Below are 18,587 nucleotides of genomic sequence, written 5' to 3'. Positions count from 1 at the left end.
TGCCATTAAATATGGTAGGACAGAAATTACTTTAGAAGAAGTAATTTCAGCCTTAAAGTCAAAAGACTTGGAGATCAAGAATGAGAAGCATGGAGGTTCTAATGGAGAAGTAAACTTCAGTAGAGGGAGACCCAATCAAAGAAAACATGGACACTACAAAAGTAAAAGTCACAGCAGAGATCACCACAAAGGAAAGAGTCACAACAAGGGAAGATCAAACTCAAAAGAACCAACTGATCCTACGGGATGCTACAACTGTGGCAAGCCAGGGCATTTCAAGAGAGATTGTTATTTTCTAAACAAAGGCAAACCAAATAAATATAAAGGACAGGGAGAAAATTCTAACTCTAAACCTAATTTTCATAAAAATAACCAAGCTAATTATGGTGATGGTTATGAAAGTGTTGATAGTGGTGAAGTATACATTGTTGCATCATCTTTTAAAGATGATTGGATTTTAGATTCAGGTTGTACTTTTCATATGACTAATGACAAGAGTTATATGTTTGATTATAGGGAATCTAAAGGAGGAAAAGTAATCCTTGGAAACAATCAGACTTGTGAGATTAAAGGCTCGGGATCTATCAGATTTAAAATGTACGATGGGATAGTAAGAACCCTAACAGCAGTGAGGTATGTGCCTAATCTTTCTAGAAATTTAATTTCTATTAGTGTGCTTGATGATTTGGGTGTTGTGAGTAAGGTAGAGGCAGGTCATATGAAGCTTAGTAGAGGAGCATTAACAATCATGAAAGGAATCAAAAATGGTGGACTTTACTACCTACAAGGCTCTCCTATTTCAAGCTGTAACATTACAACTCACAACGACAAAGAAGAAGAGATAGCTACTCTATGGCACAGAAGATTGGGGCATATAAGTGAGCGAGGCTTGCAACTCATGAGTGAGCAACAACTGTTGGGTAAGGATAAAGTGAGTAAACTAGACTTTTGTGAACATTGCATACTTGGAAAGCATCACAGATTAAAGTTCACGGCAGTGTACTCACAACTCTAAAAGAATACTTGAGTATGTACATTCTGATTTATGGGGTCCAGAAAAAATCAGCACTCATGGTGGTTGTTCTTATTTTTTATCTATAGTAGATGATTATTCTAGGAAAGTATGGATATATCTACTTAAGAATAAAAATGATGCTTTTACAAAATTCAAACATTGGAAATTATTGGTTGAGAACTTAACTAATGAAAAGCTGAAAACTTTAAGAACTGATAATGGTTTGGAATTTTGTAACAATGAATTTGACCTCTATTGTAAAGAAAATGGTTTGCAGCGACATAGAACAGTGAGGATTACACCTCAGCAAAACGGGGTGGCTGAAAGAATGAACCGCACCATACTAAACAAAGTAAGGTGTATGCTACTTCAGTCAGGATTATCTCAAGGGTTTTGGGGAGAAGCTGCCTTGACAGCAGTTCACCTAATAAATAGAAGCCCATCAAGAGCAATTGAAGGTAAAACTCCCGAGGAGAAATGGTCAGGTAAACCTCCAAACCTTTCTCATTTGAAAGTTTTTGGATGTGCAGCTTATGCACATCAAAGCATAGGAAAACTTGAACCTAGGGCTTTAAAGTGTGTTTTCTTAGGGTACCCCGAAGGGGTAAAAGGGTATAGACTTTGGGTAAAGGAAAAAGGGGGATTTAAAACTATGAATAGTAGAGATGTTATATTCCAAGAAAATATTTTTCCTTGTTTACCTAATGAAAAGTCTAGTGCAGGAATGGAAGATACTAACCCTGCAGGTACAAACCTAGAAGTTAAAACTGGTTCTAATCAGGTGGAACAAAATGAAGACACACCGGGAATGGTTCAGGTGGAACCTAACCAAAGCCAGCAGCCCATTAACAATGGTCAAGGGGGAGGAACTGATGCTCAACAAGAGATCAGGGATGAAGGCACCGAAGAGGACCTTACAAACTATCAGTTGACAAGGGACAGATCTAAGAGGACTCCAAAGCCTAATCAGAAATTCAGCTACAACATTTGGAGTGAAGAATTGGCTTATGCTCTTCTAACAGATTTGGAAATGGATGATATGGAACCCAAGACTTATAGTGAGGCAGTAAATGGAAAGAATTCTAAGGAGTGGAATAAGGCCATGGATGATGAGATGGGATCTCTCAAGAAGAATAAGACTTGGGTTGTGGTACCAAAACCCGAGGGTAAAAGCATTGTGTCTTGTAAGTGGTTGTTCAAGCACAAGGAAGGAAGATCTAAAGGTGAGCCTATAAGGTTCAAGGCTAGGCTAGTGGCTAAAGGTTTCACACAAAAGGAAGGTATTGACTTCAATGAGATTTTCTCTCCGGTGGTGAAGTATAAAACGATTAGAGTGGTCCTAAGCTTAGCTACTCAGTTTGACATGGAGATAGATCAGATGGATGTTACCACTGCCTTTCTCCATGGGGAATTGGAAGAAGAAATATACATGACCCAACCAGAAGGGTATGTAGAGAAGGGAAAACCTAACCATGTTTGTAAACTGGTTAAGTCCTTGTATGGACTCAAGCAATCCCCTAGGCAATGGAATAAAAGGTTTGACACCTTTATGATGAAACAAGGTTTCTCAAGGAGTTACTATGATGCATGTTTCTATCACAAAGGAACTGACATCAACACGGTCATCTACTTGTTACTTTATGTAGATGACATGCTTATCATAAGCAAGGAAAGATCTCAAGTGGATGAGATGAAGAAGCAACTCAAGGCTGAGTTTGAGATGAAAGACTTGGGGATAGCATCTAAGATACTGGGTATCACTATAAAGAGGGACAGAAAGTTGGGCAAGTTATTCTTGACACAAGAGGACTACATTCAAAAGATTATAGAGAAGTTTTCAATGAAAGATTCAAAGAAAACTTCTCAGCCAATAACTAGCCAGTACACTTTGACAAAGGAACAATGTCCTAAGACTGAAGCAGAGAAGGAAGCAATGAGTAAAGTGCCTTACTCAAGTGCAGTTGGGACTATTATGTACTTAATGGTTTGTACAAGGCCAGATCTGGCCTTTGCCATAAGTACTTTGAGCAAATACATGGCAAATCCAGGAAAGATTCATTGGCTTGCAATGAAATGGGTTTTCAGGTACCTAGTAGGGACACCTAAGGTTGGACTCATCTACAAGCAACAGAAGTTCGGACCAACATAGAAGGATACAGCGATGCCGACTATGCCGGGGACAGAGACAGCAGAAAGTCTACTTCATCTTACATGTTCCTACTTGGAGGAAACTGTGTGAGTTGGAAAGCCCAACTCCAACCTGTGGTTGCACTTTCAACAACAGAATCGGAGTACATATCAACCACAGAAGCTATTAAAGAAGCCATATGGATGAAAGGACTTTTGACAGAGATTAAGTTACTTAAAGAGGTTCCTAGAGTGTACTCGCATACCAAAGCTGTGTACACTTATGTAGGAACCCTGTGTTCCATGACCGAACTAAACATATAGAGATTAAATACCACTTTATAAGGGACAAGGTGACTCAAGGTGAAATACAAGTGGAAAAAGTTCCTACTGAGGAGAACCCAGCAGATATGGGAACTAAGGTGGTCACTCTCAACAAGTTCAAACATTGTATGAACCTGTTGGGAGTTGACACGGGATGGTAAATGGACACATATTCAAGCAATGACCCTCAAAGACAGCAACAAGTAAATGAAGCAAAGGCAGAAACTGTTTGGACTGCTAGTATGGAAATTTAGGTGGAATTTGTTGGATAAATTCCCATACTATTGTCCCATAAATAAAGTTACAAGGAAAATAAATTAGATCTATTTACAAAGCCTCAACAGACCATTATAACTCATAGAGTTGTCGGTTCTGTTGTCATAGGCCTAGATCTTTATTTCTCTTTACAATATGAAGAAGCAAACAAAATATCTCAAGACTCTAACAAACTTTCAGCTTTACAAGGAAAATATCACAACAGAATATATCTATTTCTCAGCTCAAACACAACACAGCCAGCAACAAACAATATTATAAATATGAGGTTCAACCTTCTCATTTGAACAAGAGAACCATTTCGGCCCAGCAGAAAAATAAAGGCAGTAGCCTTGTGTTTCCTTTGTAATCAACCTCAGAAACAAGAAAAGAAAAAATAGAGAGTTAGTGAGAGATATTGTAAGGAAAATCAAGAGAAATAAAGTGAAGGAAAAGAGAGATTACCTGCTAGCTTTTGTGGCATGGAATCTCCATAACTTGTAACCGGTTTTTGAGATTCATAGTGAGATTCAAGCAACTTTGAGGGTCGCTTGACGGAGACGTACCTCTGATTTAGAGGGAACTCCGAAATCAATTGTTGTGGTGTTTTTTATTCTTTTTCCTTTGCTGGTTTTTATTTTTCGTTGGTATTTCTATGGCTGGTTTTTGTTCTTAGTCTTTGCAGGTTTTAAAATCTAGAACAAGAGAAAGAGGAGATAAGCTTGGGTGTCTCGGCTGGGTTTTATTTCTGCAGTAAGAAGGTTGAAGGGAAGGAGAAGAGGAAGCTCGGCTGGGTTGTTGTTGCTGCAACAAGAAGAAAGAAAGGAAGAAGGTGCTTTCGGCTGGGCAGTAGGAGAAGGAGGAGAAGAAGCTTGCTAGGGTTTTGCTTGCTGTTCAAAGAAAGGAGAAGAAAGAGAGAAGAGGAGTGAAGGAGGCCGGCTGTGAAAGGGAAAAATGGCAGCTAGGTTTTCATAGAAAGAGAAAAGATTGGTTTTATATTGCAATTAAATGCAATAGGGTTTTGAAAAGTAGATCTGAAATTCAAAAGGGGCATATTCGGTTTAGAGAAAGGCATATTCTCTTTGGATCCGCACAAAGAGAAAAAGACAGCTTTGCCCCTATTTTTTTTTTTTGACTGTTAGGTGTTGGTGTAGGGGCAGTTTCGGGACTGCTGTGATTTCCTACAATGGCGATGAAATCTCGGCTCTGTGAGAAGACACACCTGAAGAAAGGTGTATGGAGTCCCGAAGAAGATCAAAAATTGAGATCTTATATTAAGAAATACGGAATTTGGAACTGGACTGAGATGTCCAAAGCTGCTGGTACGTATAGAAATATATTAAACTGAAAAATTGGCAATATTTCTTACATAAATTTGGCAGTATGATCTAATTAGAAATTAATTTTAACATGACTTCAAGGACAATACTGAGCTGATACGATTAAATATATATAGGCTTGAATAGGTCGGGAAAAAGTTGTAGACTCCGGTGGGTGAACTACTTAAGGCCAGACATCAAGCATGGGAATTTTAGCCAAGAAGAAAAGGAAATCATTGTCACATTGCATGAGACTCTAGGAAACAGGTTAGTAGTATACTGTACTAATAAATTAAATATATAATATCATATAATTAACAGGGTTATATACATCATGAATCATGATATTGATACATATTTTTGTTATATATTTGTTTAATCAGATGGTCTGCAATAGCAGCAAAACTACCTGGAAGAACAGACAACGAAGTGAAAAATTACTGGCACACCCACTTGAAGAAACGGTTCCAGAAGCAGCTGCCACTGCACAGTTCTAGTATTAGTATTAGTACTAGTACAAGTAGTGCTACTACAACTACTACTAGTACTACTGTATTATTAGGAGGAATGAAATCAGAACCAAATTTAAATGATGAAGCAGCCTCTGATAAGGACATAATTGTTAGCAATAGTATTTATGAATTAGCTACTGATCATCAACTACTCTCATTCCCTTACGAGCCTTTAATATCATCAAAATTGGAAATCACAAATCATCATAAGGAACTGCTTTCTACACATGATTTCCCTTCAGCTGCGATTGTTACCTCAGCACCTACAAATTATGAAATTGGCTATAATAGACGTGATATTGACCAGAATGAAGTTGTTAATGATACTGATCATTATTGTAATCATAATTACGGGACTACCATCAATCATAATACATCTCAAACATCTGAAGAAATTCATCATTGTTTATGGACACAAGTACCAGGAGGGTTTGAAACCCGGGAGGATAATCATGCTCATCAAGGAACATTTGTAGATGATCATATGCATCCAAATTATGGTCAAGTTATGGGACCTAGTAGAAGTATTTCTGAGACCATGTGGCCATATGATTTATACGAATTAGAAGATGTCTGCAATGATTGGTTGAATTATATGGATAACATATTCTGAAAGTGCAAGGAATGTACCACACATATATATATTTATACATTTATACGTAATCTGATGATGTAGGACTTGCTAGTTGAGTTTTAGTACTAAATCTAATTAATATATATTATACATATGGGACCACTTGATCGTTGCGAAAAAGAACAAATAATGTGTATATTTAGACACACACGATACTGCTGTAATTTAGAAGATTAATGTTAAAAGTCGCGTTGTCAACATTTTTGCTTAAACGGCATTGATTGAATAATGATAAAAAAAGAGAATTTGCTTTCATTGAGAGTTGAACTCAAGACCTCCCGCTTACTAAACGGGTGCTCTAACCAACTGAGCTATGAAAGCTAGGTGAGATCTTATTATTACAAACAAAATATAACTAATGTGAAACATATAATACATTACTAACTATCATCACTTGGAAAAAAATAAAATATACTTTTTTTTTTGAGGTAAAAATAATAAAATATACTTAGTTCTCTCAGAAAAATAAAAGAGATTAAATGTCAGTAAACAAAACAGAGTTGTTTCTTCTTATTATAAAGAATTAATAGAGTACAAGGAGTAATTTTAGGCTTATTGTTTACATAGTTGGAGTTGTGTTGTTGGATTGTCGGAGTTGGTTAAGCATAAACTCACCCAAAACTTTAGCCCGTAGAGGAATCCCCCCACTTCTTTCTAAAACTTGCTGTTTCAACTCTTCAATGTTGGAAGGACTGAAGTCCCACTCATCTTTCTCCACTTCTTGCTTGAATATAGCCCAGCACATATCAGCATCCGTGAGGGGTAAAAGCGGTATTACAGTTCTCTTATCATCCCCAAAAATCTGTTTGGCCACTCTTTCGGTCCTACTCGTCACTATCACTGTACCTCCATAGCCTTTCGGAAATCCATGTTCCAAACCCAAACTATCCCCTTCACTCGAACTCAAATCTCCGTACCACTGGTCCAACACGATCAAATACCTCTTCCTCGCCAATTCTTGGCGAAGAGCACAAATGAGCCCTTTTAGGCCGTGATTCTCAACTTCTTCCACTCCGAGCGACGATAAGATCCGTTTGGCTATCGCTCTTTTGGGGCACTTTCTGTATTCTTCATCCGACGGTGTGGGCATGGAGACCCAAACCCTTGGTAAGAATCTTTTCTTCACCTCTTCGTTGTCAAAAATTACAGCGCAGAGTGACGTTTTGCCGATTCCTTTTGTTCCGACAATGGCGATCGCCTTGTACCCGTCGTCTTCGTCACTCTTTTGCCGGACAACCAACCTCTCCAGCGTCGCCAAGTGTTCTTCGAACCCATGAATTATTTTGGAGTCGACGAAGCGATACGTAGTAGGAGTGGTTCGTCGCTGGGAAATATCAGCGTTCGGCGATGAATTGGCACTCCCGTTGGGTTGAGGATTTACATTCCCGTTTTGAGATAGTGCAGATTCGAGCTCTGCCTTGATTTTGTTTAGCTTGATCCTGATGTTGATGTAAGGAAAGTGAATGGTGCGTTTTTTCGTTGATAGAATCTGGCATTCAGTTAACAAATCGTTAAGGATATAAAGCTTTTCTTTGAATGAAGACTGACCCTGTTGTTTCACAGGTTGGGTTGAGCTGAGGCTGAGAAGTTTTTCAAGAGAATTATGTATGTGTCGGAATTTGCTGTGCATCGGGATTTTGGAACTGTTACTACTCTCCTTCCCATTGAGGCCCCTTTTGAGTTTATCCAACAGGTACTCTTCAATAACCCTTTCCATGAAAATATGAAACACAAAACACTTCAACTAACTCTTTTTTATCTAGAACTTCACTGAAAATAGAATTAGAATAAATAGTAGTAGTAGTGGAGGCGTTCAAGAAAAGTGACTCACTTTTGTATGCTTGTCACATGTCTAGTTTTAGCATTTCTCTAAAGAATTGTGTAGAATTATCTGCTAAAAGTTTGATACCAAAAACAAAGTAAAGTTGTTGATCTTATATCTGTTGTTTTCCCAAGTCTGTCCTTATGTCTTAAAGTCATACCAGTGCGCAACTGCACATGCCCCACGGGACCAGCCAAAACTAAAGTTATGGCCATAAATAGCCCAACCCAAGTGAAGGGCAAAAAAGAAAAACGCTACGGTCCAAAGAGAGGAAAATAGCAAGTAATTACTAGCGCCATTCAAAACCCAAAATGTTGTTCAACTCACCGGATTAGAAATTCCACAATCAACTTTTCAACCCATGCGTATTACCTGTATTTGCACAAGATATTAATAATAATATATTATCATGTCCATTGTCCAGTCCACTGCGGCAAAAATAAAATAATATATATATATTAACATGTGGTTACCTGAGCTTATTTGTAGTTGGTGGTAGACTTTGAACAATTGACTTGGGAAGACTTAAGGAGAAAAGTATACTTGTTTTTGTTGGAAGAAGGTTCTCGGTTGCCTTTGAATTTAGGAAGTTGGTTGTGCAACTCATTTTAGCTTTCATGACCGTCTTCACTCTGCAGTACAGTGGCGGCTTCAAGCTTTTTCTGCTCTGAGTAATAAACATTTCCAACAACAATAAAAATATATCTCAAGCTTTTTCTGCTCTGAGTAATAAACATTTCCAACAACAATAAAAATATATCTCAAGGTTCTTTTTCTGCTTATTCTATATATTATTTTATTTACCGTTAGTTTTCTCTCTTTATTATTTGTTATTTCCTGTCCTTTTTTTCATTCCGTCATGAACTCTGGTGAGTGTTTTGTAAAAATAACTTTTATGAAATTTTTTATTAGTAAATTAATTTTTTATGGTCGTAAAAAGAACTATGAATTACAGGGCGGGACCATAAATAATTATTATAGTCGCAAAACCATCATGTGATGGTCGCGTAGATTATTTTACAAATTTTAATATTTCAAAGGGTTAGTTTGACAAATTTCACAGCTCTGGTTTGTGCGTATATACGAAATGTACGAATCCTGAATTGTATCATTTTAACTTGAGTTTTTTTATTTGTTTTGACAATCATCTTAGCTTAAGTTAATTCTAAATAGTTTTGTCTTTGTAGACATTATTTCCATTAGTAACATGGTAGGAGTGATTGTTTTTCCCGTTTACGATTATCAAATAATTTGATTCTTTTTGTTTCCTTCATTGTATATAATACTAGTAAAAAGAATATATTACCCTGAGATTCTTTAAAGGTGATTTCTGTCAATAGAAATTTTACTTGGATATTCTGTGTTTTTTCGCCCCTATCCATTTAACCATTTGTCGTGGTTCATATTTATAAAAATCTAGTCTCAATGCTTGTTTTAGTGATGGAAACTAAGTCAAGTAGAAATTGGAATGATCTGATACCTGTTTCTTTGCTCTTCTGATATGTAATTCGCACTAGAAAGAACTTGACTTTTTCTCTTGTAGATTTTTTTTTTGTCACGCTATCAAAATATTAACGAAAACAATTTCGTGCCAGACAATTACAATGGACTTAGGGACAGTGAACAAAGCTAAAAAGGATGTGGTGAATCTTCACCCTCAAAATAAGTTGTTACAGCAGTAACAATATTCAAGAAACACAAATCAAAACTAAAACCAATCACAAAACCAAAACTTGAACTTAATTGAAATAAGACAAAGAAAACTTAACTCAATAATGGATGAATAATGGATCTTTATTGAATAGGAACAGTCAGTAGTACACAATAGATTGAGCCCAAGATTACAACTCAACACAGTAAGTAATTATAAAGAAATGTCTCACATTGAGGAAAATCACTTCAAAAGTGATACTCCCTTTTTACATCCCTCCACACACACTCACTATGATTTTGGACTCTCTCTCTCTAAACTGAATTTAAAGTATGAGCATTGGAGATTAGAGATCAGAACTCTCTCCCTCAACCCTCTCTTTTAGAATAGAGGAACTCCTATATATAGTTGCTGGTGGGTCCCCTTTAAGTTGGGATTAAAGCCAACTGTCATAAATTGCAGCAGCTTTCTTCAGATTCATCTGATAGGCAAATAGATGGGCATACTGACTTGAGAGGTTAAGTGAGTTTAATCCCAACAAAGGAAATACGAGAACTGCTAGAGGATGGCAATGTAACAACAATCATTCTTAATGGGAAACAAGGAGTGGGAAAAACGATGATGGCAAGAGAGATAGTCAAGCAAAGACACATCATCTACGACTCTTTATGGGTATCTCTAAATAGAAAGTACAATGAGCAAATTTTATATGACAAAATTTGCCAGGCACTATCTCCTTCCCCTAATGACGAGGACTGGGAGGAAGATGCTGAGGAAGGGAAGCAAGAGAAGCTAAAACTTTTGAAACAGAGACTAACTAAAAAGGTTAAGGATGCTCGTGAAGAGAAGAAATTTTTCCTAGTAATTCTGGATGATGTTCCTCCTAAACAGGATGTAGAAGACATTATATCAGTACTTAACACCCTGCTATCTGCATGTGAGCAAATGTATAAGGTTCTTATAACTGGTACGATGTTGAAATATCATAATGGAAAGACAAGGGAGTACCAAATAAAGCCTCTAGATGGGAAATAATCTTTGATTTTATTAGAGGGAAGAGTTGGTGATGTCATTTCTAAACCAGGTTTTGAACAACTATCTCAAGCTATTGTAGACAATTGTTCAGGTATCCCTGCAGCTATCATCACCGTTGCAGAAGCCTTAAAGTGCATCAAACAAGATGTCTTTTTTCTGGGAAGTGTTTTAGAGAAAGCAGCTTGTGATCGCGGATCAGCTTACCCCTGGACTCGTCATCTATTGAACTATTGGTGTAATATGTTGCCTGACAGCATAATGGTCAACTGCTTTTGGCATTGCATGCAATTTTTCAGCAGACATGGTGGGGTGCATTACAATGAGTTGATCAGCCATTGGATTCTAGAAGGATGTCTTGGAAATGTTGATCAAATCCAAAAGGCATATGAGGATGAACACAATGTTTTGATGGAGCTTATAAGTCGTAATATGCTTACAAAGAAGGAGGATGATTTAGTGGTCATGGAGGGATCAGTTTTGATTCCAACTGATCGTCGTCAATCATGTCCTAATGGGATTACAGGCCTTGGGCTGGCTAATGTGTTGGAAGATGGAAAGTTTCGAGGATTTGGGAGGATCACACAAACAGATGGTATGATCAAATCACTGAGCAGCTGGGAAAAAGTCTCCACTATACTGATGGATGGAAGTCATTTGAATAGCGAAGACACCAAAACATTTTTTCAGTCAATGCAGGGACTTGAAGTATTTTCTATATTTAATCCCTGGTTTAGAAATTTGTCCTGGTTTGATTCCAGCATGAACAATCTTCTTGTGCTTGTGCTCAGAGGCTGTCCTCTATTGGAGAATATTGATGACATCCATAAACTTAGAAGCTTATGTGCTCTTGAAGTATCTAGTAGCTCCTTGACTAGCATCCGTGATGATCTATTTGGCAACATGCATAACCTCCGCAGTATTAACTTCTCCTTAACAGATATCAAATCGCTTCCTAGTTCTCTTTTCAAACAAGAAGAACTGCGTTACCTCATCCTTAGAAGGTGCTCTGAATTGGAGAAACTGCCAAGCCTTAAAGCGTTGAAAAACCTCGAGGTAATTGATCTTTCTGGATCTACTTCTTTAACAGGAATTGAAGACGAGAATTTCTCATCATTGAAAAAACTCAGCATGCTTAATCTTTCTAAATCCAGAATTATTTGCTTACCTTCCCTTCCCAATGTTGATCTCACTCATCTCATATTAAGTGGTTGTTCATGCTTGACAACACTGCCTAATCTGGAAACACTGTCTAGGCTTCAAGTTCTTGATCTTTCTGGAACTGCAATTCAGCAACTCCCAAGCACAAGAAGAATGGAAAATCTTGAAGTATTAGATCTTTCTGGTGCCAGTGATTTGGTTGAAATTGAAAATCAATCCCTTAATCATCTAAGGTCCCTTCGCATTCTAAACATCTCCGAGAGCAAACTTAAAGAGTTGCCACAGATAAATGCTCTTGAGGAACTGGAGGTACTCAATCTTTCTGGTTGCAGCTCCTTGACAGTAATAAAAGATGATTCATTTGAGAAATTGTCTCGCCTTCAGAAACTTGATCTTTCAAAGACTCGTGTACAACATCTACCAACCCTTTGCAACCCCTCCAATCTCAGTCACCTCTTGCTTAGAAGTTGCACAGACTTGACAATGCTTTTACCTATGGTGGATCTTTCACTTGAGGAGATCATTGTATCTGGTGCAAGTCCCACGTGTAAAATTAGATCTCATTTCTTGGAGGGTATGACTCGCCTTGAAATTCTTGATCTGTCTGGAACCCAACTTGAAGAATTGCCATCCATGTCACAATTCAGTGAGCTTAGGCAGCTTAAACTAAGAGAATGTTCATTCTTGAAAGATGTTGAATCTCTGGATTCTCTGACAGGCCTTGAGATTCTTGATATTTCTGGAACTGCAGTGTGTTTGCCATCCTTAGCCACTTGTAGCAACCTCCGACAACTGTTGTTAAAAGATTGCTCACAAATAGAAGATGTCCAAGGTCTTGGATCATTAAGCCATCTAGAAGTTCTTGATCTATCAGGAACTAAGTTAAAAAGGTTTCCCTATGAGATCACAGAATTGACTAGCTTAAAACATGTAGATCTGCCAGGCTTAAAGGATGTAGAGAAAATTGACTGGGGAAAGATAAAACATCTGCCAGAGGAGGTAAACTGGGATGGGTGTGGCATCTTGAAGCATGACGAAAATTTTGGGGAGAGCAACATCATTTCCATGTCACTGAGTGGAACCAGCTTTTTTAAATTTTTGGAGAAAAACCAAAAGTTATTGGAGATAGTTACTAGGAAGTTTCATTTCTTTGTTGGTCCTCCCGAGAAGCAAAGCAAAGATAGAAATACCAATTCACTCGAAGGTGAAAGTTTCTTCAAAGACGTCTATTTCCATATGAGACATATACCTGCAGACACAAAGCGGTTTTTGGAGATCTGTGGATCATATTCTTTACTTGATAGTTTCGAAATCATCCTCAAGCATTGTCATCATCTGTCTTTGATTGATAATAGCCTTATAAAATGCTTATCAGAGCTTGGTGAGGCTAATGTGCGGTCAATGAGAGGCTGTTGGATAGAAAAATGCTCACAAATGAATAACATTTTTTCAGTAAAAGAGGAAGGCAGCAGAATGTGGAGAAATTTGGAGATTCTTTGGATCTCAAATGTTCCAAGCTTGACCAATGTATACTACGGGAGTCACCAAACTACGAGCCTTGAGAACCTAAAGCACTTGTATATTGACTGTTGTCCAATGATACAACATGTTTTCAACACTTCCCAGCTGCCAAAAAATCTTGAAACTATTCATGTAAAATTTTGTGACAATTTGAAAACATTGTTTGAATGCAAAACAGAAGTAGGGCCATGTACATTGAAGAAGTCTCTCAACGTGCGGCTGTTCGAACTGCCGGAATGTACAAGCCTTGGGATACAGTTTCAGCCACTTGATAAACTGATTGTACTCAATGAGAAGTGTCCTAAATTCAAGCTGGAATCATCCATTTCTGCCAATGGTGATCTGAGTTAAGCTATTATTATCATTGTTGTTTCTTAATTTATTAAAAAATTTACTATGTCATATTTATTTTTTCAATAAAAGTCTTTCTTTAGCTAGTCACATCTGCATAAGCACAGAGTCGTTTCTAGTGAAAATATATCTCACACGAACAAAGTATTTGTTATGTTCATACAAAAAAGAAAGTATTTGTTTGGTAGGAAAGATGGAGAGTAAGATGCAAAGAGAGGATAGAGAGTAGGAGAGATGGAGAGGGATAATTGCTATTATTTGTTATTAGATGTAAAGTTGGATAGATTGAGAGAAAATTAATTAGTAAAATTACAATGTTGCTCTTTTAAACATATTATTGTATTTAACAATTTTTTTTTTTTCAATTTATCACTTTTAAAAAGATATTATTGTATTGAACAAATTTTATTTTTTTCTTTTTCAACAATCCTTCCAATTTTTAAAGTTTGGAGAGAGTAAGTTTCCTTCATCTCTCATCTCCCTTCTCTCCTTACCAAATAAGAGATTCAATTTCTCCTTTCATCACTCTCCCTCCCTCCAAAAAGATGCACTCATGCACAAGAGATATATTGATCCAATGGTGGAACAAAGTTTAATTGTTAGATTTTTCTTTCGTTCTTTCTTCTTCTTCTTCTACAATTTCCAGTATTCAAAGACAGGCTGTTATTAGATACCACTACTAGCATCAGTACGTAGTAGGTTTAGATTTGTGATAACAATAATTATATAAAACCTAATATTTAATTGTATCATTTGCAATATGACATTGTTGGTAGTACCTTTTAATTTTTGACTCTTAGTAGTTATAGCCATAACAGGTGCTGATTCGTTTGGCCAATGGAAATAGAATTATAGAAACATGGTATCCTCTTGTTAAGATTAGAAGAATTGAATGAATTTGTATTATTCATTAGGAGAGAATTTACAAGCTATAAATAGCAATTACAATCAGCTTAATTGAACTCTTAGATGAGAGCAACAAATTGTACAACTAACAGACTGGAATTAATTGTACAACTAACAAAATTACAGCTCAGCTAACGTATTCACTAACTCAACATCTCGCACGATTGCATTTTTTGTGTCTCAATATCCCAAAACCAATCAAAACATTATAGCTTAACTAAAATACCACATCACTTTCAACAACTTATTACATACTTAATAGATATAATTTAGTTTCTAGTTATTTCTAAATTTATTTTTTAATATTCATTTTTATTTTATCATTTTCTTAAAGGGGTTAAGTGTATAAAATTTTGAAACATAAAAAGATTTTATCATATACATATAGGGCTCGTTTGGAACGCCGTATTAGGTCGTATTGTATTGTATTGTATTATATTGAATTGGATTATATATCATATTTTTATATAATACTATGTTAAACTTTAATTTATACTAAAATATTATATATTTAGGTGTCCATAAAAGTTAATACCACATATAGTTTTACATAAAAATATTGCATAAAATACAATTCAATATAATACAATACAATACAATACAATACGACCTAATACGGAGTTCTAAACGAGCCCATAATGTTTTGTATTTTATACACTTAACTCCCTTTATGTTTTGTATTTATTTTTTAAATTTTTTGTTATATACTTTTTTAAAATTATTTTTTACACTTTTTTTTTATTTAAAAAAAAAACAGAAAAAATGAGATGAAAGAAAATAAAAAATTATTGTTTAGAGATTTTTTTAAGTTTATGTTTCTAGGGCTGAATAGAAAATGTATATAAAAAAATAAAAAATAATATACATCCGAATTTTGGGTGGGTTCGAGTGTAATTCAATTTTTTTGGGTGTTGATTAATGAAACTCAAACCCAGCCAAGTGGGTGATCGAATGTAACCCAAACCCGACCTATAATTTTGTAAACCTTTTTGTTAGGGAATCTGGGTTTCGGGTCAAGTGGGTGGGTTTTCAAATGTAAATGTGACGTCTTAATGCTTATGGGTCGTGTTCGTCTCGTGTTGAGACTTAAGAATTACAAACAAATGCCAAAACCTAACTTATTTTTTTAATTGTGTCAAAAATTAAAACTCAAATCCAACTCGTTTATGCAAGTTGACTTGATCCGACTCGTATAACCTATTTATATCTAAATATGTAAAGGATCATATATTAAATTTTGATTAACTTATCAACTCATTAAAATGTTTATAATAAATTTAATATTTTTACAATCTTTTTATAATACATTTGTGAGTCATTTAACACGTTTATGTTTTATTTAACTAACTTGATACAATTTATATTTATTAAGTTATATTAAATATAATGGTCTATATTTTAAATAAATTGTTATCCTTTTATGTTTGAGTTAGACGTGGTAACATGAAAATAATCCAAACTTCCAAACCTAAACCAAAACCAGTTTTCATGGTATCATTGTAATATATTGTATAGGGCGAGACTTAGGTACATGTCTTCAATTATATATACAGTAGAACCTCTATCCAAGAATACACTTGGGACCAAGTAAATTATATTCTAATTGAGAGGTTATAACTAAATAGAGTTACACTAGAAAAAAAAATTAAAAAATTAAAAAATATCAATGTTACAATAATAACAATAAATAATCATTAATACTATATCATAATAGAAATATTTTAGAGTAAATATAATTTCATATATGTATTATAATTTAAAATAAAATTATTAATTTTACATAAATAAATTTATAAAATACATGTATATATTTTATTAAGATGTAATTATTCTTATATAAAGGTATACTTTGTTAATACGGGACTTAAAAAATGTATAACTAATTACAATTTAGAGGTTATTCTTATTTATAACTCGCCCAAATCGGGACTTGATTTTTTTATAACAAATTAGAGGTTATTCTTGAATAGAGTATTCTTAAATAGAGGTTCTACTGTATCTTCTAAAATTTATTTATTTTTTTTTAAAAAATATATCTTCTAAAATTGAAGAAGGGAAATGACAAAATTTTGCATTGGACATTGACAGTGGACCCTTGGGTAAAATGACTGATGCTTCTTTTCTTAAATTAATAGACTGTGATAATTATTTATTACCGGTTGGTGCGTTTGTCATCGTTGTTTACTTTAGATGGTCAATAATTTTCTCAGCTACTGGATTCCAGGTAGAGGCCAGGATGGTGGCCGCCTCTACTCAGTCAACTGGGAAAAAAAAAAAGAATAAATAAAATATAAATATATTATATTTATACTGAAATTGAGTGTATATTAATATTTTTTATATTTTAAGTAGTTACAATTCTAATTTTCTTTACATTACGTAATGAAAATGAAGTCACGCGATAAATAACATCAAAAGAATTAAAATATCATTAGAGTATCTATGGACACGATTCTTCCAAGGACCTTATACTGTTCAGTCAAGGTCAACTTTTTCTTACTATTATAAAAGTGGCTTATTTGTGTGATATTTATAGACTATTTTACCCTTATAAGTTTAATTTTATTACAATTCTATTTTCTTTTTTGTCTTTACCCTTATAATTACAAGTCAAACTTCTTTCAAACCTACAATACTAATCTTTTTCTTCAACCCTTATTTCTAATTACATAAATATCCTTTCAATGTTGATATTGAAAAAAATATTGTGCACTTACAATTATCAATAGGATTATTCCTTTGTCTTTTTTTTTCTTCTAAAAAATGATAATAAAAGCCAAATATTACATGTTAGATCAATAAAAATTAGCAAAAAATATTAGTGATATGCAACCTAAAAAAATATGGTGGATAATAAAATTTGTATTACTAGACTTAGATTATAAATAAATAAATATTAGGGGAATTACTCTATATATTATTTTTGAACCTTTTTTTTAAAAAAAAAAATTACGGTTAGGTTGCTTCGGTAGTTTTTTTCGTAGTTTCTATGTGAGTTGCTATACGGATTTTGGTTGTGATTTAGGTTGCTCCGTTAGTTGCTATAAGAATTTCTGTGTGGAATCTCGTAAAAATGCAAAAAAAAAAAAACATAAAAAAAATAAAACCCTAAAATATTATTGGCACGATATTTTTAATAAAATTTTAGATGAAAATTAGCATGAAAAGAAAAAAAAGCATTAACAAATTAAATATTTAAAAATTATTAAAGATAATATTGTGATAAAAAGAAATATGTATCAAAATTTTAGCATTAATAATTTATGATAAAATTGCAATTAAAAATGTTATAATTGTTATTATACAAATTTAGACACACCATTTTTTGGATGTAATTTAGACACAACTTTTATAAAACTTAATAATGTATTTAAGAACACTTCTAAATTTCCACAAAATCTCGAATAGTTTACGATTCTAAAAAAATATATATTTTGTTGCACCTCACATGAAAGTATTTTTTTATACATGTATTAAGCAATTATTTGAACTTTATTTTTCGACATTGTAAACTTATTTAGAATTTTTTTAAAATTTACAGGTGATCGATCTTAAATGACTACAACATAAATAATTATGAAAAAAAATTAGACAAATTAAAAAACTCTCCAAAATACCGAAACAAAAAATAGATTTACCAAAACACTCATTTAGGAGTGTACTACAAATTTTCTCTAAGTTTTTTATTTTATATTATTTATTTTAAATGATTACATGTTAAGAATTTAGTAGTAGTATATATCGTAGAAATTATCTACGGTGTAATTCTTAAAAATGGGTGCACCAATACACCCTTTACTGCTTTAACATTCAGAAGAATTTTTTAACTATCATTTTTTTATAATTGTGGACATTATATATAGTTAATAAAGATTTGTTCTTACTCTCGTATCTCCAATATAAAAATAAAATATGTATTTATAATTTGTATTACAATTAAGATGTAAAATTTATATT

The 18,587-nt window shown here is 34.3% G+C and overlaps 3 protein-coding genes, 1 long non-coding RNA gene and 1 other non-coding gene across 5 annotated transcripts; 2 read left to right on the top strand and 3 right to left on the bottom strand.

Moving 5' to 3' along the window:
* Positions 1 to 3,726: 3,726 nt before the first annotated feature.
* On the bottom strand, positions 3,727 to 4,893 carry LOC115697602 (uncharacterized). The gene is made up of 2 exons (XR_009687581.1): positions 4,187 to 4,893; positions 3,727 to 4,096 (listed from the first exon to the last, which is right to left on the bottom strand). It is a non-coding gene; the product is annotated as an uncharacterized LOC115697602 (long non-coding RNA).
* Positions 4,894 to 4,912: 19 nt separating this feature from the next.
* Positions 4,913 to 6,230, top strand: LOC115707191 (myb-related protein 308-like). Its single transcript, XM_030635069.2, has 3 exons — positions 4,913 to 5,043; positions 5,178 to 5,307; positions 5,424 to 6,230. Exons 1-3 carry the CDS (start codon positions 4,914 to 4,916, stop codon positions 6,163 to 6,165), a joined length of 1,002 nt encoding a protein of 333 aa, XP_030490929.2. The 5' UTR covers position 4,913; the 3' UTR covers positions 6,166 to 6,230.
* A 203-nt stretch (positions 6,231 to 6,433) lies between these two features.
* TRNAT-AGU (transfer RNA threonine (anticodon AGU)) lies at positions 6,434 to 6,507 on the bottom strand. The gene has a single exon. It is a non-coding gene; the product is annotated as a tRNA-Thr (tRNA).
* Positions 6,508 to 6,668: 161 nt separating this feature from the next.
* Positions 6,669 to 8,677, bottom strand: LOC115704609 (probable disease resistance protein At4g19060). The gene is made up of 2 exons (XM_030631810.2): positions 8,482 to 8,677; positions 6,669 to 8,380 (listed from the first exon to the last, which is right to left on the bottom strand). The coding sequence occupies exon 2, from the start codon at positions 7,901 to 7,903 to the stop codon at positions 6,746 to 6,748; it is 1,158 nt and encodes a 385-aa protein (XP_030487670.2). The 5' UTR covers positions 7,904 to 8,380; positions 8,482 to 8,677; the 3' UTR covers positions 6,669 to 6,745.
* Positions 8,678 to 10,280: 1,603 nt separating this feature from the next.
* Positions 10,281 to 13,724, top strand: LOC115707659 (putative disease resistance protein At4g19050). The gene is made up of 2 exons (XM_061109669.1): positions 10,281 to 10,626; positions 10,711 to 13,724. The coding sequence occupies exons 1-2, from the start codon at positions 10,281 to 10,283 to the stop codon at positions 13,722 to 13,724; spliced, it is 3,360 nt and encodes a 1,119-aa protein (XP_060965652.1).
* Positions 13,725 to 18,587: the final 4,863 nt, after the last annotated feature.

This window comes from Cannabis sativa, chromosome 1 (assembly GCF_029168945.1).
Source record: "Cannabis sativa cultivar Pink pepper isolate KNU-18-1 chromosome 1, ASM2916894v1, whole genome shotgun sequence".
NCBI classification, from domain to species: domain Eukaryota; kingdom Viridiplantae; phylum Streptophyta; class Magnoliopsida; order Rosales; family Cannabaceae; genus Cannabis; species Cannabis sativa.
Note: the sequence above shows the minus strand (reverse complement) of the source record. Positions and strands in the feature narration are given on the sequence as shown.